Source organism: Malaclemys terrapin, chromosome 6 (assembly GCF_027887155.1).
Source record: "Malaclemys terrapin pileata isolate rMalTer1 chromosome 6, rMalTer1.hap1, whole genome shotgun sequence".
NCBI classification, from domain to species: domain Eukaryota; kingdom Metazoa; phylum Chordata; order Testudines; family Emydidae; genus Malaclemys; species Malaclemys terrapin.
In genome coordinates, this window is record NC_071510.1 from 33,062,734 (window position 1) to 33,084,525 (window position 21,792).

General features: G+C 44.1%; 1 protein-coding gene across 4 annotated transcripts in view; it reads left to right on the forward strand.

The window, feature by feature from the left end:
* The window catches only part of TLE1 (TLE family member 1, transcriptional corepressor), a 110,370-nt gene that overhangs the window by 81,512 nt on the left and 7,066 nt on the right, over window positions 1–21,792 (forward strand). For all 4 annotated transcript variants that reach the window (XM_054031628.1, XM_054031630.1, XM_054031631.1 and 1 more), the window contains exons 15-18: window positions 16,347–16,596; window positions 18,363–18,610; window positions 20,982–21,129; window positions 21,515–21,665. In XM_054031628.1, coding sequence (XP_053887603.1) covers window positions 16,347–16,596; window positions 18,363–18,610; window positions 20,982–21,129; window positions 21,515–21,665 — 797 coding nt within the window. The remainder of the gene's footprint in view (window positions 1–16,346; window positions 16,597–18,362; window positions 18,611–20,981; window positions 21,130–21,514; window positions 21,666–21,792) is intronic.

Consider the following 21,792-nt stretch of genomic DNA (forward strand, 5'->3'; position numbering starts at 1 on the left):
ACATCTCACAAAGATTCTCACTCTTAACAAGTTACCAGCCTTGTGTAGATCCCTTCCGCATTCCTCTTTGTGGGTAAGTGCCCAGTAAGACACGTGTAGGGTGCAGTGAGTTTGTCAGGCCTGCGGTGACATCTGTTTGTGAAGATCAGGGAGCCCGTTGCCAAGGGGCGCTGGTGCCCCAGTGAAATTGGGGTGGCTGACCGTATGGGGCAGGGCGCTGAGGCTGGTGGGGCAGGTAAAACTCACTCAGCTGGGGGTCAGATGGTGCCCGGATGGGGCAAGGGCAGGTACTGGTCAGTCTCTAGCGCTTGTGCCGTGCCAGGGCCAGCAGCCTCTTCACTGCAGAGTCTCCCCCGCTTGCCTGGGGGCAGCTGCTCCTCTTGGGCTCCCCGGCCGCTACTACCACGGCTGCCCGGGAGGACACGCAGTTGGGGGCGCCACCGCGGAGGAGATGCAAGGGGCCAGGCTCGGCTGGGGCCCCACACCTGCTGGCCGAGAGCAGCAGGAACCGGACGCCACGCGGGGGGATCCGGGCAGCCCAAGCCCAGGGCGGCGGCAGCCTCCGCAGCAGCAGGGGCAGGCTGGGAGCGTAGCCTGACATGGGGCAGGAGAGGCTGCACTGCTGTTGCTGTTTCCCAGCCCTGCCACACGGCGCAGGAGAAGGAGGTGACTACAGCTGCTGGCCCCCCACCGCCCTTGGAACTGGAGCGCAGGGCCTGGGGCACAGCCCCGCCTGCTGATAAGAGCTGGGCTGCGGCTTCCTGCTCATCACTGCAACGCCAGGCAAGAGCGAACCCAGCCCTTGGCCAGTGCCCCCTGCTGCCCCTGCCCGGCTCCCCTCAGCGGCCTCCGTTCATCCCCGCATCACTTTCACGGTAGAGTTACCATCCGTCCGTATTTTCCCGGACGTTTTTAGATATTTAAGAATTCCTCCCGGACGGCAATTTAACAACTAAAAAGCTGGACATGTCTGGGAAAATACGGACGTATGGTAACCCTAGGGTTGAGGGCTGTTATTTCTCACCTCTCTATATTATTTATTTATTTAAAAACATTTTGCTGTTAACAAGCATGTTCTCTGAAGAGACAAATCCACAGTTTGAGAACTGCAAAACTAAGCATCCCTGATGGTATCTTCTAGACTGAGCACTGAGTCCCATTGGGTAGATAAAAAGATTAATCTAAATAATCTATACAGAAGCCTCTGGAACTGCATAAGATTGGGACCCTAATCCATGAACTATTGGAACTCATAATTTACAAAACTTTTCTTAAACATTACATGACTATATTGTCGCTTACTATAGAATTAGAATTTATAATCCCTATTCCATGATGAGTTATTTTTGAGCTCTAATGTATCTTAATTAAAACTATCTTTAGATAGGTTTTTTCCTCAAAAACCATTTTATTAAAAAAATCCAATTGAAATAAAAAAATCTGATTTTTTTAAAAATCATTGATTTTTATCCACCCTGAATAATTGTATTAAGGATGTGTGTTTTTTATCAGTGCTCCATTTGTACTTTTCAATTCTAGTTCGGAGCATATAAATGTTATAGACCAGATTGAGATGGAGGCAAAATAGAACTACTTTTTAAAATAATGTCATTAATTTTAATAAGGAAGTGGCATTTTATTTGTTTAAATGTTTACCATGCAAGTCCTAGTTATAAGCTGTCTGGGACACTTTCTGCAGAACCCAAAACTGCTGCATTTTAGCAATTATATTGAACATCTAGAGTTGGATAGCTGGTCAAATCAGTTTCTTGACTTCAAGGAAGAATTAGCATGATAAATATGATTAAAGTTCTGTAGTTCAATTTTATTATGAAAATGCTATTTCTGGATATTTCTCTGAAATGGAAAGAACAATTCTGGACCTCTCCTGGGAGGGTGATAAACATAAAACAAAATTATCCTATTTGGAAAATGGAGAGCTAAAAGTGCCAAATTTAAATTTGTACCAAATTAATGTGAGACAAATGAATACATTACTATTATTTGTATTGTGGTAGTGCATAGGAGCAACAGTGTGTTCCTGGTACCAATCCAAAGTCCTGGGTACAAATTGAAAAGCAACTTACTGACTCAGTAAACCAAGATCAGAGAGACTGCTTCAGGGTGGATTGATTTAAATTAAAATGAATTAAAATGTATTCAGGATTTAAACCAGCAAGCAGGAAACCTTGATTCTTCTTCGAGATGATGTTTTCATGTCCATTCCAATCAGGTGTGTGTGCGCGCACATGTGCATGGAGGCTGGAAGATTTTTCCCATAGCAGCATCTGTCAGGTTGGCCTGGGCGCACCCTAGAGTCATGTCTTCATGGCGCTCAATATAGAGCCCCGCCGACTCGCCACGCCTTCAGTTCCTTCTTACCGCTAGTGACGGTTGACTGGAATTTTCCGTAGCCTTTGCTTAGCAGCGCATTCTACAGTTCTTTATATCTAGTTTACCTTAGTTATTAGTATTGGACTAATTTGTAATTAGAATTGTTGGGGGTCGCTCCCCATTTCGACTCCTTGGAGCTGTGGTATGCTGCGGTCCGGGGTGCATGCCAAAGAGTGATCCATGCTCCTCGTGCTTATAGTGTCTAGGGGAGGATCACCAAAAGGATCGCTGTAAGATCTGCCATGAGTTCCACCCTAGAAATCTTAAAGAAAGAGAACAGCAGCTTAAAGTAATCCTCATGGAGGCAGCTCTACACCCCCATTCGGACCTGGGCTCGGGACCTGGCTCCTAACACATCGTCCTCGACAAAGAGCACCCTGGCATTGTCATCAAGCTTGGCACCAAGAAAAGATCCGTCCCAAGACACTCGGTACGGCACCTCCCAAGGCCTGGCGGAGAGCAGGCACCAGTCCCACTCACCGGTGCCTCAGAAGAAAAAGAAGCCAGACAGTTCGTCACCTCCGGCTAAATCCAGAGAAGTGAGACCCCAGTCGGGCCACAGCTCCGGATCCCCTACTGGGGCTGCGTCAACTCCTGCCCAGGCGAGGCAGTTGAGTCTGGAACCCCCCCAGTCACCCGTCCCTACGGGCCAGTAGCTACAGCTCCCTTCAACACAGGAGCTTTCAAAGCTGCTTGAGACCTGCTGCACCTTATGGCACCATTCTCGCTCCCAAGGAGGGAGGAACCACCAGCACTGGCGGTCCTACCCTGCCTCCAGGTGCAGTCAAGAGGAAAGCCGACAATGATGTCCAGGCACTCCCCCTCTCCATGTCCTTCTTCACCGGCCCACTCAGATAGAGAACCTACTCGCTCCCCGAGCTCTTGATGCTTGAGGCATCGAAGCTCAGCTCCTCTGTGGTCTTCAGTCTCAGAGACCTTGGAGTAAGAGTGATTCCTACCAGTCTAGGAGGAGTAGGAGCAGAAGATCGAGGTCAGGGAGAGACAGGAGAGAGCCCCAAGCATGGCCACTGCAGTGGCAGAATCCACCACTGGGCCTTTCACCAAAGCCAGGGAGGGATTCAAAGGCACTGCTCCGCTTCTGTGGCCTCAGCCACCTTCGTCCCGCCATCAACCGCGCAGCTTGCCTTGGCTCCTGCCCACACGCCAACACCAAAAGCCTCGGCACTGACCTCTGCACCAGTGACTCGTCTGGCTTTGGCACCAGCACCAATCTCGATGCCGACTACGGCACGGGCACCGACGATCCCGACGCCGATGCCAGTGATGGGCCCGCTACCTTCGTCAGCGCAGACAGGGCGGTTGGCACCGGCTCCATCGATGGTTCCACCAGTATTGCGGATGACTGAGCCAACACCAGGTTCAGTGTCGACAACTCCGGCACCGGCGAGCGCTGCATCAGCACCGAGAGTTGTGGGACCCCTTGGGAGCAGATGGCAGGGAGCATCCCCTTCTTATAGGTGTTTCCTCCTCATCATCGCCAGACATGGAATTGGCAGGCACAGCCATAACCCTAGCGCCTGAGGACAACAAGGTGCTACAGCCGTTGCTGCGAAGGGTCTGGGCATTAAGGCTGAGGAGGTAGTCGAGGAGGAGGATCCCATGGTGGACATCCTAGCACCCTCCGGATCTTCTCGTATTGCCCTGCCACTTACTAATACTATTGTGGACCCCATCAAGACCTTGTGGCAGACCCCATCTTCCTTGCCGCCCACTGCCAAGCGCAATGAGAGGCGTTTTTTCGTGTCCTCCAAAGGGTACAACATTTGTATTCCCACCCACCTCCTGACTCTCTTGTTGTGGACACTGCTAACCAGCCTGAGAGGCAGGGTTTCCAAGGGCCTTCTCCAAAAAACAGGGAGGCTAAGCAACTAGACCTTGTTGGGCGAAAGTACTGTTCTATAAGGTGTCTGCAGCTCCGTATTTTGAACCAGCAGGCCATCACCAGCAGGTACTCTTATAACACCTCTGCAGGGATGGTCAAATTTACGGAGCTCCTCCCTTCAGACTCCCGAGCAGAGTTCTCAGCCTTCGTGGAAGAAGGGAAGCTAGTCTCCTGGGCTTCCCTCCCGGCCATGTTGGACGGTGCAGATGTTGCCTCTAGGCTCATGGCTACTGGCTCCAAGTCTCAGGGCTCCCTTATGAAGTCCAGCAGAGTATTCAGGACCTCCCGTTTGAGGGTGAGACTCTCTTTTCTGAAAAGACAGACAAGAGGCTGCACAGCCTGAAAGACTCATGAGCCAGCCTCAAATCATTGGGTCTGCATACTCCAGCCACAGAGCGGAGTCACTTCCAGCCGCAACCTCCTCCGAGATTCCATCAGCAGAACCGACAGGACGGCTCTCAGAGGAGGAACAGGAGTGGCAGGAGGAGACAACACCTGTCTTCAGGCCAGGGCTCTGGCCAACCCAAACTGGCTTCTGGCCCTAAATTGGTCTTTTGAAGGTGTGGTTGAGGATGGCGCACCGGATCAGAGACTGGATCTACCCCAGTGTACCTTTTCCTCCTGTCTCCTTTCTACTGTGCATGGTCCTATATCACGTCAGACCGCTGGGTGCTCCGCATGGTAGAGAGGGGATACTTCATCCAATTCTGTGCCCTTTCACCCTCCTTCCCTGTCCCTCTTCAAGGACCCTTCTCATAAGCAGCTCCTTATCCAAGAGATGCAGTTGCTTCTATCACTCGGGGCAGTGGAGGAAGTTCCTCAGGAACCCAGGGGCGAGAGCTTTTATTCACGGTATTTCCTAATACCGAAAGCCAAAGGCGGCCTCTGGCCTATCCTGGACTCGTGAGAATTCAACAAGTTTGTGAAGAAACTCAGGTTCCACATGGTCGTCTTGGCCTCCATCATCTCCTCGCTGGATCTAGCAGACTGGTATGCCGCTCTCGACTTGAAGGATGCATATTTTCATATTGCAATCACTCAGCCCCACAGGAAGTACCTCAAGTTTGTGGTCAACAGTACCCACTACCAATTTACAGTCCTCCCGTTCAGCCTGTCAGCAGCACCTTGAGTCTTCACCAAGTGCATGGCAGTCGTCGCCGCATTCTTGCAAAGGCACCAGGTACAGGTGTTTCTGTACCTCGACAACTGGCTGATCAGAGGCCACTCCAGGACCCAAGTGGAAGCTCAGGTCAGATTCATCAGAGCCACCTTCGACAGCCTGGGTCTACTTCTAAATGAAGCAAAATCGAATCTGTCCCCCATCCAGAGGATAGAGTTCATCGGGGCAGTACTGGACTTTACCCAAGCAAGGGCATACCTGCCGGAGGCAAAGTTTCAGGCCCTGAACGATATAATTCAAGGCTTCAGACAGTTCCCCACCACTACAGCGAGAAACTGCCTGAAACTTCTCGGACACATCGCTGCCTGTACCTATGTGGTGCAGCATGCCAGACTCAGGCTTCGACCGCTTCAGTCATGGCTTGCGTCAGTGTATCACTTAGCCCGGGACAGCTTGGACAGAATCGTGACCCTGCCTTGCCTGGTCCCCAACTCCCTCCTGTGGTGGATCGACGCTCAGGGGTTCCCTTTGCTGCCCCAGAACCGTCTCTGTCACTGGTGATGGACACATCAGTCTTGGGCTGGGGAGCTCATCTGAGAGACCGCAGGACTCAAGGCCTCTGGTCTCAAGCAGATCAGGGTCTTCATATAAATATCAGAGAGCTCAGAGCAGTGCACCTAGCATGCTAAACCTTCTCTCCTTACCTAACCAGACAATGTGCATCGGTCATGATGGACAATACAACAGCAATGTTCTATAGCAACAAACAGGGGGGTGCACACTCCTCTCCCCTGTGCCAGGAAGCCCTCGTGCTTTGGGACTTGTGTAGAACATTTGATACACCTGCAGGCGTCGTACCTCCACAGGGTACAGAATGGGCTGGTGGACCACCTCAGCAGGTTGTTTCACGGCCATGAGTTTTCCCTTCGCCCGGACATCGCAATTTCAATCTTCCAGAGGTAGGGTTTTCCCCAGGTAGACCTATTTGCCACGCAACGCAACAGGAAGTCCCAGCAGTTCTGCTCCTACCGGAATCACAGCCCAGGCTCCAGCACAGATGCGTTCCTCCTCCACTGGGGAGGTTCTCTCCTATACACCTTTTCACCCCTACCGCTCGTTCACAAGGTGCTCCTCAAGACCTGCAGAGATCGAGCTCAGATCATACTGATAGCACTGGCCTGGCCCCATCAGCACTGGTACACGTCTTTCCTAGACATGTCCATGGGAACCCCGATTACCCTGCCGCTCTTCTTGGACCTTCTCACACAAGATGACAGGCGTCTCCAACACCCAGACCTCCAGTCATTTCATCTCATGGTGTGGAAGCTCCATGGTTAAATCATTGGCGCTTTCTTGTTCAGACCAAGTTAGACCGGTCTTCCTTGGCAGTAGGAAACACTGTACAAGAGCCACATACCTTGCCAAGTGGAAGAGATTTTCAAACTGGTTGGCACAGTGCCACTTGCCCCCGACACTAGCCTCCGTGCCGCTCATTCTGGGCTACCTCCTCCATCTGAAGCAGGAGGGACTCTCGTTGTCTTTGTTGGGGTGCACTTAGCCGCCATCTCGGCCTTCCACCTGGGTGTGCAGGGCCGCTCTGTGTTTGCTAACCCCAGGGTCAGACGATGCCTAAAAGGCCTCGACAGGCTATACCCTAACATCTATCAGCCTATCCTTGCCTGGGACCTCAACTTGGTCCTTTCTAGGCTCATGGGAGCCCCCCTTTGAACCATTAGCAACATGCTCTGTGCTCTACCTCTCTTAGAAGGTGGTGTTCCTGGTAGCGATAACCTTGGCCAGGAGGGTGTCTGAGCTCAGGGCGTCCTGTATTCATGAGTGCTATAACCTGGCAGGTGTTCCTGCACCTCCGATCACTCCACCAGGGCGCAGGCTTCATCAACAGCATTCCTGGCTCAGGTTCCCACTCAAGAAATCTGCAGAGCAGTGACGTGGACCTCCATACACATTTTCACCACGCACTATGCGATTACCCAGCAGGCCAGAAATGATGTGGCCTTCGGACGAGCAGTACTCCAATCAGTGGACAACTCCGACCTCGCCTCCTGAATTTGGGCTTGAGTCACCTGATTGGAATGAACATGAACAAGCACTCAAAGAAGAAAAAAATGGTTACTAACCTTCTCATAACTGCTGTTCTTTGAGATATGATGTTCATGTCCATTCCAATACCCACCTTCCTTCCCCTCTGTCAGAGTAGCCGGCAAGAAGGAACTGAAGGGGTGGCGAGTCAGCAGGGCTCTATATTGAGTGCCATGAAGGCACGACTCCAGGGGGTGCCCAGACCGACCCAACAGATTTATGGGAAAAATTTTCCGGCCACCGTGCACATGCGCACGCACACACCTGATTGGAATGGACATGAACAACACATCTCGAAGAACAGTTACGAGAAGCTGAGTTACCGTTTTTTCAGATAATTGATTTTAATCTTGTTTCGCGTTTGTACTTTATTTTCCTAAAGAGAGGTTGATTCTTATTGGTTGGAAACCATTAAAACACGTTTATTTGCAACGAAATATAGCCTTTACACTAAATTTGATGCATCTTTTTGCTAATCTGGAAGAATTATTTAATCTTTATTATATATAATATATAAAATTTATTTAATCTCTAAATTATATAAAATACACATTTATTTAAACATTTGCGTAGCTTAACATACGTTTATTCAGATACTTAATTTTTACATGTATTTGATTTAAATAACAATATCTGATGGTTTTTCTTTTGTTTTAATCATCCATTTTTAGTAGGGCTGTCAAGCAATTAAAAAAAATTAATCGCAATTAATCACACTGTTAAACAATAGACTACCATTTATTTAAATTTTTTTGGATGTTTTCTACATTTTTAAATATATTGATTTCAAATACAACACAAGTGTACAGTGCTTACTTTATATTTATTTTTGATTACAAGTATTTGCACTGTAAAAAAGCAAAATAAATAGTAGTTTTCAATTAACCTAATACAAGTTCATTTAAAAATAAAACAATGTAAAATTTTAGAGCCTGCAAGTCCACTCAGTCCTACTTCTTGTTCAGTCAGTCACTCAGACAAACAAGTTTGTTTACATTTGCAGGAGATAATGCTGCCCGCTTTTTGTTTACAATGTCATTTGAAAGTGAGAAGGTGTTTTTTGTGGCATGGTTGTAGCTGGCACCGCAAGATTTTTACATGTCAGATGTGCTAAAGATTCATATGTCCCTTCATGCTTGAACCACCATTCCAGGGGACATGCGTCCATGCTGATGACGGGTTCTGCTTTATAACAATCCAAAGCAGTCCGAACTCACGCGTGCTCATTTTCATTATCTAAGTCAGATGCCACCATCAGAAGGTTGATTTTCTTTTTTGGTGGTTCGGGTTCTGTAGTTTCCGTATTGGAGTATTGCTCTTTTAAGACTTCTGAAAGCATGCTCCACACCTCGTCCCTCTCAGATTTTGGAAGGCACTTCAGAGTCTTAAACCTTGGATCGAGTGGTGTGGCTATCTTTAGAAATCTCACATTGGTTCCTTCATTGCGTTTTGTCAAATCTGCAGTGAAAGTGTTCTTAAAATGAACATGTGCTGGGTCATCATCTGAGACTACTATAACATGAAATGTGTGGCAGAACGTGGGTAAAACAGAGCAGGGGACATAACAATTCTCCCCCAAGGAGTTCAGTCACAAATTTAATTAACACAATATTTTTTTAACAAGCGTCATCAGCATGGAAGCATGTCCTCGAGAATGGTGGCCAGGGCATGAAGGGGCATAAAAATGTTTAGCATATCTGGCATGTAAATACCTTGCAATGCCAGCTACAAAAGTGCTGTATAAATGCCTGTTCTCGCTTTCTGGTGACATTGTAAATAAAAAGAGGGCAGCATTATCTCCTGTAAATGTAAACAAACTTGTTGTCTTAGCGACTGGCTGAACAAAAAGTAGGACTGAGTGGACTCTGAGGCTCTGAAATTTTGCATTGTTTTGTTTTTGAGTACAGTTATGTAGCCAAAAAATCTACATTTGTAAGACGCACTTTCATGACCGAGATTGCACTACAGTACTTTTTGTCAGGTAAATTGAAAAATACTATTTCTTTTGTTTATCCTTTTTGCAGTGCAAATATTTGTAATAAAAATAATATACACTTGTATTCTCTGTTATAATTGAAATCAAATATATATGAAAATGTAGAAAAACATCCAAAATATTTAATAAATTTAAATTGGTATTTAATTGTTTAACAGTGCGATTAATCTCAATTATTTTTTTGAGTTAATCACGTGAGTTAACTACAGCCCTAATTTTTATCTAAGCTGGGCTTCATTGAAAGAAATATGTTCTCCTTCTACCACTTATTCAGGCAGAGATAGTGTATAGTCATAAGTGACAAAGTGTCTGGTTTATTTAGAAAAGATGTTTTGGGAAGATGAGCCTGAACTCCTAATGCTATATGTTTGTGTGTTTTTGTTTTCATATCATCTTTCTTTTGCTTTTGTGTTCACTTTTATTTTTCGTGTGTGTGTGTGTGTGTGTGTGTGTGTGTACACCAGGGCTGTAGGCCTGAGGTTGGAAATACAGTTCTTCTGTAGAAGCAGCAGAAGAGGTCGTCTTTATTTATACAGTGACTAAGATAAGCGGTAGCTTGGAAATCTGCAAGGAGTGTTTGAGGAATAAATAAAGCCATTTGCCCCTCCATTGGCAGTGCCGTACTTGTTCTGAGGAAGGATCACTTCATTTTCACAAGCGTTAAAAAAATTTCAAAGAAAAAGGAAGAAGCAATAAGATGTTATGTCATGTTGTTGGTTTAAAGAGACAACATGAGTGAGGTCATATCTTTTATTGGTCCAGTTTCTGTGGGTGAGAGAGACAAGTTTTCAAATTTACACAGAGCTCTTCCTCAGGTCTGGGAAATGTTAAAATTAAAGATATTACCTCACCTACGTCTCTCTAGTCTGCTGGGCCAACATGGCTACAACAACACTGCATATTGTTGTTTTGATATTACTTATTAATTGAATTACTTGCATTAAAAGAGAATGAACATACACAGGTATGAATGTACAAGCCTTAAATTAGGTTCAAGATTTTGCATTCTAGGAATAATCATTGTGATACATTGAATGATGATGATGATGTGTCCAGCACTTTACACATACAGGAAGATATTGTCTCTGCCCCTCCTCTTCCCCAGGACTAAAAAACTTTGTGCATATTAATTTATAAATAAACTGAAATATTAGAAAATCTGATGTTTTGGAAATATTGGGAGTTAAGCAGTAACCTTCAAAAGTAAGATTTCATATATTGGGGAAAAAAAATAATGTGCACAAGTATGATTATTACTCTGAAAGGTGACTGGGGAAAAATGGCTTGGGTGGGGAACTTCATGTTTCTTATCTCTGTCACAGCCAGAACAAATCTGGTCAATTTACAAGTTAAAAAAAAGATGTCTTCATAACTGCCAGCCCTGCAAAACCAGCATGAGATCTAAAAGTCAAGTTGTGTTTTACTTGTGTATCTTTATGCCTGTGTATTTTCACCAGTAATAAAAATGTTGCAACTGGAACTTAAACGTGTGTGTGTGTGTGTGTGTGTGTGTGAGAGAGAGAGAGAGAGAGAGAGAAAATATAAGCCCAACTGCAGCCTCTCCCAGCTGTCATGATTCTATACCTGGATTCTCTTCCTAGATCTGACCTGTTGTGTGACCTTGGGCAAGTCACTTCACTGCTCTATGCCTTTGTTTCTTCTGCCACCCTTTGTCTGCCTGGTCTATGTAGCTTATACATTTTTTGGGACAGGCAATGTCTTTCTTATGTGTTTGTACCTTGCACAATGAGGCCTTGATCTCTGTTGGAGCCTCTAACCACTACTGTAATACAATCCTGTGTGTTTAATGAGGCAGGAAATATGTGATCATGTAATTAAAGACTTTATCATAGTTCATAGGCAACCTCAGTTTTGGCATTTCCTAACTTTAAAGAGCTTGACTTTGTAACCTAAATAATGTTTAGGGTTTTTTTCAGGGCAGGAAGGGGTTGTTTGTCATACGTTTTAATGTAATTACTTACAGACTATCTGTTACTTGTCCATTATACACAAATAGAAGTTTCCAGCATCCTTGTGGGTTAATCTTCGCTCTTGTGTATGAGGAGACTTGAAGAGTAAAAATTAACCAAAAAGGGAAATGTGTGGGGAATGCATCTCTTCCTAGAGAAATGCCTTTTTCAGTGGTGTTCGTTTAGTTTGTATGTGCTTTTATTATAGCTGGGACTGGTAGCACTGTCTATTATTAAGATTGCCTGACATGTCTGCTTATAAGACCCTGGTTTCAATTGCTTCTAACTTTGTCAAACTTCAGACGATTGGGCTGAAATTTACCATGCCTGATGTCTGTCTCAGGCTGAATTTAAAAAAAAAGACGTTTCGGGAAAAACGATTAAGTCGCTTCCGAGAATGAGGGTAGGGAAAAAATTGTTTTGCACATGTGGAAAAATTCTGGTGACATTTTCTTTGAAAAACACAAGGACCCCCATGCTTTGGAGTGGTGACATGAAATTTGACAAGGGGTGACCTTTATGTCAGGACTATGCCTTTTGCCACCCTTGGGAAAATCTGCCCAAATTGGGATTACAAACCTTTGAAAAATCACACCCGGTCAATAAAGACTTGCTAGATATTAGCAACTAAATTGCAGGGACTGGCTCGGCAAAGAGCTTGAGACAAGGAGTCAGGTGGTAGGGGGACAGTGAGATTGGATAAGGAGCCTGGGGAGAAGCATTGGACTGGAGCCACTGGGGAATGGATCATGGGTATGCATGAAGACCAGGGAGACAAATCAGATAAAGGAGCCAGTGCGTGAGGGGGGTTTGGACTGGCTGGATAAGCAGACTGGGACTGGAAAAGGGATAGAGACTGAGGCTGGAATGGGGAGTCTGAAGGAGTTGAGACTAGGATTTGCTGGACAAGGGCACAAGGATTGGGATGAGAAGCCTGATGAGTGGGGACTGGCTAGCTGAGAAGAATGGGACTGAATGAGGAGCTGAGGTGGGGAAAAGAGGACGGGGATGGGCTGGGGGGAACAGCAGAAGGGGTCAGTCTTGGGGGAAACAGACAGAAGTGTCTGTATCCACTAGATCACACTCCCCTCAAGAGCCTGGAATGGAACTCAAGATTCCAATTCTTCTGCTCTCAATAAATGTCTGTGAAATCCACTGAAGGGCTGGTCCACATAGAGGATGACAGCCTTCTATCCGTTTCTCCCTGAGCTCAAGTGGCACAGTGATGTGGAGTGTGGTAGATATAAAGATTCCAAACCTGCTGATGACACCTGGTGGTGTCAGCCTGATGTGGAATTTCAACCTTTTCAGTTTATTACTTTAAAAAACCTGGGAAATTACATCTAAAAAAGCAATGTGTAAAAAAAAAACACTATTAGGCTTGCAAAGTCAAAAGTTAGGAAATGCTAGAATTATGGTTAGCTGTGCAACCTTAATTTTGCTCCCATGCACATGCATTATGGGACAGTCATTAATTACATAATCACATAGTATTTTTATCACAGGACCTCATTTTGTTCATCCCTTTGTTTTTGTTTGTTTTTTAGGGTAACAACGTTGGCAGTAATTATGGTATTTAGAACAGTGGGCTTTTTGAGTGAGTAAAGAACTGCCCTCTAAATCAAATACTAATGGTATTTATAAATGGAAACTACTCATTGGATGAAAGGAGTTATAACCAGTGAAGTCACCTACACGATATTAACTGTTGAGGGCTAGTGTTCACTTTGTTCCTGTGCCCTGAAGGAGGAAATGAACTAAAAGGAAGTGCTACAAACCTGAGACAGCCAGACTCATATTGCCCTCTCTTTTTTATTGTCTATCAGCATCATGAAGATAAATGGTATATTCAGTTCTATGCAAGGAATGTACTGTGATAAAACTTGAACATTTTATATTCAAATTATTTTACTAGGGGGCTTCAGAAGTTTTCCCAACATCTACTGTTAGCATGTGACAAACACTTGTGCTGTCACAGCCCCAAAAGCCAGGCCCTAGACAATTTAAAAAGAATACTGTGATTATGTTTTGCATTATCAATCTACTTCCCATTTAATAAGTCTTGCAACAATATAACTTTGTCTCTTGTGCTTTTTCTTGTATCTTGTTTCCCCTTTACTCAAATTTTCCATCCTATTATATACATTGTGTTGTGGAGTGAGTATCCTTCCATTCTTTTTCTCTCCATGCCCTTGTAACCTTTTCTTATTCTTTCCTAATGTTATCTTCTGTTCTTTACCTCCAGTTCTACATTTTTCTCTTGCACACATCTTCCTGAAGATCTTTCTCTCCTTCACTTCTTGGCTAGTATAGCCCCCTCATTCTGTTTCTTGCTCACGCTCATCCGTACCCATTCACCTGTGTGCATTCACTCAAGTATGAATTCCACCACATGTGGTCAGCTATAAGAAACATCCATGCCTTAACATAAATGCAGCTTGCTTCCCTCTACTCTTTTCAGAAAACAATAATAGCACGTGGGCTGCTCTTCTTCCATTCCTTCCTTCCATACTGAAAGATCATTAGTGATATCTGGGCTGCTCTGCTCTCAGGCTTAATTCTTTCCTTCAAGGGAAGGAGCCAGCTGTTCTATCTATTCTCTCCCCATCCCTAGTCAGCGTTCTCGCCCCATTTTAGTAGGTTTTTCAATTCCTGGTTATAGCACATACTACAGAAAACACAAATCGGAAAAATCCGAGAGTAATAGTTTTAGGATAGAATGCGAATTAAATAATGCATGTAATACTGAATTTCATCTGATTTATACTGACTGAGAATCTGTAGGAAGGCTGCATTTGGAGTATAGAGTAGACCCTTTGATCATCCTTTTATGAAAAGGATATTTTAAGGAAAAAAAGGGATAATAAGGGAGAGCACCAAACAATGTGACTCAAACTGCCCAATTTGTATTAGTGAGTAGGTAGTTCATTCTCCTCTCCATGTTCATTCAGTTTTTGGCCTTTTTGAGACTGTCATAAATGTGGCGTCAGCATTGATGGTAGTATTGGTCTTTGTGATGTGAATCAGATATGTATTAAAAACATTAGGACAAAATTTGGGATCTCACCAGGGCAATAAAATGTGTTAAGTTAGTGAAAAGGTTTTGTCCTATAATGGTTTTGAGCTATAACAGAAACGCTAGGCCCTAACTTCTATTAGTGGAGTATTGTGAAAGTAATACATGTGGGGCATCTGCCTATATACGTTTTTCCTTGAAAAAAGTATAATCTTTATTTAGCTACTGTTCTCCACATCACAGCCATCAGTTTCAATTCACTCATTCTCAGATGGTGTGCAGGAGGGTGCGGGGCATGGCGGGGCTCAGGGGACGGAGTTGAGGTTCAGGGTACGGCAGGGGCTCAGGGCAGGGAGTTGAGGTGTGGAGTGCAGGAGGGTGAGGGGTGCAAGGTGCGGCGGGGGCTCAGGGCAGGGAGTTGGGGTGAGGGATGTGGCAGGGGGGCTCTGGACAGGGTGTTGGGGTGTGGCTTCTGGCCCGGAGCCACTTACCTAGAGCGGATCCGGGGTGGCAGCGCTGCGCACCGTGGCCAGGGCAGGCTCCGTGCCTGCCCTGGCCCTGCTGTGCTCCGCTCCAGGATGCAGCCGGAGTCCCGGGGGCAGGGGAAAACGGCGCCATGTGCTGCTCTTCCAGGTACCTCCCCCAAAGCTCCCATTGGCCGCGGTTCCCTATTCCTGGCCAATGGGAGCTGCGGGGGGCAGTGCCTGGAATTGAGAGCACAGAGCCCTCTGCTCCCCTCCCCCCCGCCCTGCCCGGATCTGCAGGGCCATAGTTCCAGCTGCTTCAGGGAGCTGCACGGGGCTCGTGGTGCCACGAGGTAGGCAGAGGGGCGGGGGCCCATGAGCGGGGGGGGCACGGGGAGCTTGGTGGGCCGCATGAAAAAATCCCGCAGGCCTTGTGTTTGAGACCCTTGATCTAGATCATCCCTGATAGATGTTTGTCTAACCTGCTCTTAATAATCTCCAGTGATGGAGATTCCACAACCTCCTTAGGCAACTTATTCCAGTGCTTAACCACCCGGACAGTTAGGAAGTTTTTCCTAATGTCCAACCTAAACCTCCCTTGCTGCAATTTAAGCCCATTGCTTCTTGTCCTATCCTCAGAGGTTAAGGAGAATAATTCTTTTCCCTCCTCCTTGTAACAACCTTTTATGTACTTGAAAACTGTTATGTCCCCTCTGTCTTCTCTTTTCCAGACTAAACAAACCCAATTTTTTCAATCTTCCCTCATAGGTCATGTTTTCTAGACCTTTAATAATTTTTATTGCTCTTCTCTGGACTTTCTCCAATTTGTCCACATCTTTCTTGAAATGTGGCGCACACAACTGGACACGGTACTCCAGCTGAGGCCTAATCAGCACAGAGTAGATCAGAAGAATTACTTGTTGTGTCTTGCTTACAACACTGCTGCTAATGCCAGAATGATGATCGCTTTTTTTTGCAACAGTGTTACACTGTTGACTCATATTTAGTTCATACTTGCAGTCTAGGTGTTTGGTTAAATTCCCTGAGGCTAAAAGATGATTAAGTAGTTGCTATGACCTCATAGACTTTTTTTTAAAGGGGATTTGTTAATCGTACCACTTAATGCACTTTTATTTTTTGCTCTAATTACTTCTCATGCAAGAGGAGATGGAACTGTCTGTTGTGAGTGGTCTCGTCCCATCCCAAATTTTCTGTGCCTATAGCATTTGGCACTGCAGCTTAAATTGATATAATATGAAAAATAAAATTAGCCAAGCAAAGGAACTGCTAAAAGGTTGCTCTTATTTCTCACAACTCAGCAATGTAATGGTTGACCTAATTCTCTTTGTCTTTTTCTCTTCTCTTCCCTCTTTTCCCAAAAAGAGCATACTCCTTTCACGTTACTGCAGATGGTCAGATGCAGCCTGTACCTTTCCCTCCTGATGCCCTCATTGGACCAGGAATCCCTCGCCATGCTCGTCAGATCAATACCCTGAATCATGGGGAAGTAGTGTGTGCAGTTACCATCAGCAACCCCACAAGACATGTGTACACTGGGGGAAAGGGATGTGTCAAAGTCTGGGATATTAGCCAACCTGGCAACAAGAGCCCTGTCTCTCAGCTGGACTGCCTGGTAAGCAAACAGTAACTTGTGCACAAGGTTAACTTCTCCTTGGAGACTCAATAAGGAAATAGCTCTCCAGGCCTGGATTTTATTCATATTATAAGGAAATATCAGGCAGTTCTGTTTCCTGCATTAGGTATGTAACTATTTTTTAAAATAAAATGGTGGCAGTGGTGAGGAAGAATCGTAGTTTATTCATCACAAATATGATCAGTAACAATCAAATGCTGCACTAGACAGATGACTTTTAAATGGAAATTGTCCCCAGTTCTCCCTCTTGCAGATAATGGGGGTTTCCCCATTAGTTGAGATGAAAGTGACAGAAAGTGAATGCAGTCATTCTTGCTCTGTGATGCCTAGAACATTCCATAAATATTTCTCTTTTGCTACAGTTCATTTAAATAGAAGGTAGTTACAGTGCTTGATTACAGTACAGGGCGTGGTCTCAAACTTAATATGTATTTGCTCTTGTTCGGAACATAAACGTACATCTGTTGAGAGCTGACAATGATTTCAGTGCTGTATTCAACATGGAGCAGGCAGGGTGTGCCTGCTCAACTAGTTCAGGAAGCTTCATACACCATGCTCTGCTCCACAACCAATAAAATCAGCTGAAAAAGGTCGGAAAGAAAGGCAACCAGTAAAATGTGAACTGTGAAGGCAAGTGCTCTACTAAGGGTATAAGCTATAAATCCCTATAGTACCTATTTAAAACAGCATGTTTGCTTTCAATATTCAATGGTGTTGGTACAAGCGAAGGTATACAGTCAGGCTTTGCTGTGACCTTCTTCATTACTATCCCAGTGTTAGCCATCAAATATCATTGCTGAATATATATGATGTGCTATGTAGAGGATGCAGTCCTGGAAGCAGTATTCATAGTTATCGATGTGTAGGTTATGTAGTCTTATTGCTGCTTACAACAGGGCCAACAAGGTCTGCTACCACAAAAAATGATTGTCCTGCTGTACTAAGGAAAGTGTAACGCAAACAAATAGCAATATTGCTTTCTTATATGTTTGGAGTTATAGGCTTTATCCTTTTGGTTCTCATTACAATAATTTTGCTATTTAAAGTGAGGAAATCATGACAGCCAATAATTTATGGAGTAAAACTTGTAATGGCTGAAGCCTGGACTGTTTCCCCTTAGTACTTTTTAGTCAGCAACATTATCACAAATGTGAAACCAGTTATGTGGTAAGAGCCCTGCTGACAAACGAAGACCCAGTTTAAGTCCCAAGAAACAGGTTAAAAGCAGTCAGGGCATAAAAGGTGCAGCGTTTGTGTATAAATAGTAAGCACAAAATAGAGATTAAGGAAAAAAACTCTAGGACGGCATTGGTCTTACAACCTGTTTTTCATAGATGGTTTCTTCACACTGCCAAAGTAAGAGGTCATTTGCTCTTTCAGAAATATTCCTGCAGTGTTGGCAGTCATAGCAGAAGGAGTGTACAGCAAGCAAGCTCTTGGCTCTGTTAGCTTAGCTCTGTCAGTTTGTAATGAGATGTAAGAATTGCTACCCATCAGATTCAAAACACAGTAGGCTTCCGTACTTGCAATATGAAAACTGTAGCTTAATTTCTACAGCTGTACTCTCTGCTCAGTGGTGAGAGGTAGGAGATGGAAGCCATTTAGAATCTGCTGGTGAATTTTGTGTACTTTGGCAGCAGGAAAATACAGCCTACTGTTTAAAACTTGGATGCAGCATGGATCATGTCATTGGTTATTATCAGTAGGAATTTATTAATGTAACTGAGGTGGTTTGTATTATACAGAACAGAGATAACTACATCCGCTCCTGTAAATTGCTGCCTGATGGATGCACCCTCATAGTTGGTGGGGAAGCCAGCACATTATCCATATGGGACCTGGCAGCACCAACTCCTCGTATAAAAGCAGAGCTGACATCATCTGCTCCAGCCTGCTACGCTCTGGCTATCAGCCCCGATTCCAAGGTCTGCTTTTCCTGCTGTAGTGATGGGAACATTGCAGTGTGGGATCTGCACAATCAGACGTTGGTCAGGTGAGTTATTCTTACTTTACAAAAGGATTTTTACTAAAGTTACTCTTTAGATAATTAGCTAAATGTTTATTGTTCTTACATAATGTTTCATGACAAAAGTGTTACATAGGTAGTCCCTGTTGTCTAGAGAACAGAGTGAATCCTAGCTTAGTGATGATCTCAGCCTAGTCCGGGAAAACAGTCTCACAGTTCATAAAGGGCCTGATCCAAAGCCCACTAAAGTAAATATAAAAATTCCCATGGACTTCAGTGAATTTTGGATCAGCCCCAAATCACCGCAGACTGATATATATCACTTTAATCTTCATGGTTGATGAAGAGTGAATGCAAACTTTGGGGTAGTATTGAGGTGTGTTTCTTTGTCTTGTCTTGACCCTTGTTACATAAGTATTGAAAATCACCTGCTTATAAATGGTAACAAAATTGGACTATCCAAAAGTGATTTAGAAGAGTGTGGATGCTGCCAACTGTATCAATAAGGCATGAAATACCAATAGTCCATTGTGCATGAGAAATGGGTGTTGACAAGACATTATACTTTTGACCATGTGTTCTTTGGGAAACTTCCTGTGCAGTAACATCTTGGCCTTTTCTGTTGAGATTTTTTTAGCATACAGTTGATTATACTGGCTTTGGGATGCACCAAAGGTGTTAAACGAGGCTTGGAGCAGCTCTTAAATTTTGTTTAATTTAACCATAGTATAAATAATGTTAAATTAAAATTGAAACAATTTCATGCATTCTGTTTTTTTTGCCATTCTTCCCCAGTTTTCGTCTCTCATATTTTTAAGATACTATTTTTGGTAGTTGGTCCGTTTTTTGGAGGCTAATAAGTGATACTCTTTGCAGCCAATCTCTAATTCTTTTAGGATTGGTTGGCAGGGAGTATGATTAACTTAATGCCCAGATAAGTCATTTCCGTAACTGACTTTCCTTTAAGCCTTCAAGACAAAACAGTAAATGTGCTAGAGGCAGAATCCATTTCTAAATGTGAGTGCCTGGCATGGTAATGTTATCCCTTTCTGCCATTATGCAGAGGCTGGATCTGGAATTGCCTGGGATAGCTTATAGTATAATCATGCTGTGGTCCACTGAAAAGCTAACTTTTGGTCCATTGCTACTAAATTTGTAGATATCCATGGTACTGTAAGGAAATGGAGCTTAAATTATGAATGGCCCTGATTTTCAGTAAGTGTTGAGTGCACACTCTGGGCCTATTTAAAGTGTTTCTGAGTGGGCACCAAAAAAACTGAGGTACCCAAATCCTAGTCACTCTTTAGGATTTAGGCCCACATATTTGCACCAAGTATAAAGCCCTTTGTGTGTTTAGATCCACAAATTTGATTTTGGCATGTCCTAAAACGTGGATGACCCTTGCTACGTATTTAAATTATGTCTGAGTACAAATAAAATCTTTCTAAATTTTGACACTCTCATGAATGACCAGGACTAGCTGCCATAGTGCTGTGATGCACTTTTTTCCTCTGTATGTTTGCTTCTATTCTTCCATTGCCTGCTACTTTACTAATTGATAACTCCTTGTGTTTTCAGATCAGTGACTCAAAACAAAACGTGCCACATGACCTTTATTGTGGCAGTTGTAAATGATTTATAGTTGACTCCCAAAAGAGTCTTTTTTTTTTTTTTTTCTCCCCCCCCCGCCCCCCGCCCCAACCTTTGACACTAAGGCAGAGGACTTCCCCAAAGTCAATCGCTAGTGAAAAATGCAAGCATCTCAGAGGATGTCAGTCTAAGGATCAAGGAAAACTTGTTGACCCTGTGTTGCTGAGAGCTGGGAGTTCCTAAGGCAAAGCTTTAAAACAAAACATACTGTTTAGTGACTATGGGATCTCATGACCTACTACCACTGAGGGCATAATTTTGCTGATTCAGTCATGGTGGCGGTGTTGTTTTTAGTTTTCTGGATTCCTTCCTACTAATATTTATGTAACCAAATCTGCTATGTATTTATCTTCTTGATTCACAGATAAATAAAAATGCAGAAATAACTAGTTTGTCCCCTGGATAGTCTGTTTTTTAATCTTGGTGATTCATTCATTTTTTCCAGGTGTGATGGCTAACATACTTGTACTTTGTGTTTTAAATAGCTTTCCTTCCTCCCAAAATTTGATAGGAAATATTTGACTGCTTTTGTTTAGCTAGCTGTATTACAGATCATTTCCCTAACACCTGCAAAGTGGTTTTTGTAATGTGTGCATTTCATGTCCAGCCAGTGGGAGGGGCTGGCTCTTGCACATCAGCAGACTCAGAAGAGATGACACACACATACAGAATCCAAAACTAACAACACAACAGTGTTTACCTTGAGCTCTGGCAGGAAATCATTATTCAATCTGGTTTGTTTTATCAGGCAATTCCAGGGCCACACAGATGGAGCCAGCTGTATTGACATTTCTAATGATGGTACCAAGCTCTGGACGGGAGGTTTGGACAATACTGTCAGATCCTGGGACTTGAGAGAAGGGAGACAGCTACAACAGCATGACTTCACATCACAGGTGACTAGGTTTTCCTACTTTTTTTTTTTTTTTAATTTGCCAGTTTATTTAGGATGATACTCAAGAACTAAACCCAGTGCAAGTGGGAAATTTTTATTTTGCTGTTAGAAGCCAAAACATGCATTATGTTTTGGAATTCTTATAGATTATTGGCTCACAAAAATGCAATGATAGCCTAAATGACATCTCACTTCCCGCTCCCCCCTAAAACATAGTTTGAATTACATGAATAGATAACTAAATATTCCTCTATTTTCTTGTCAGAATTGGAACGATATTCTTGCTGGTGAACAGTTTGGTTTTGGTTTTAGTCTCTTTCCTCCACTGTGATATTTCATTCATTAACTTTGCAAAAAGATAGATTTTCCTTGTTTAATTTCCCCAGATCTTTTCCCTTGGATATTGCCCTACTGGTGAATGGCTAGCTGTGGGGATGGAGAGCAGCAATGTGGAAGTACTACATGTAAATAAACCAGACAAGTATCAACTACATCTTCATGAGAGCTGTGTGTTGTCACTTAAGTTTGCTTACTGTGGTAAGTTGGCCTGGAAGCCAGGGGTTCCTATGTTCTAATCCTTGCTCTGCCAGTTACTTACTGTATGACTTGGGGAAGTCACTTCACCTTTCTGCCTCTTATTCACCATCTGTAAAATGATGGTAAT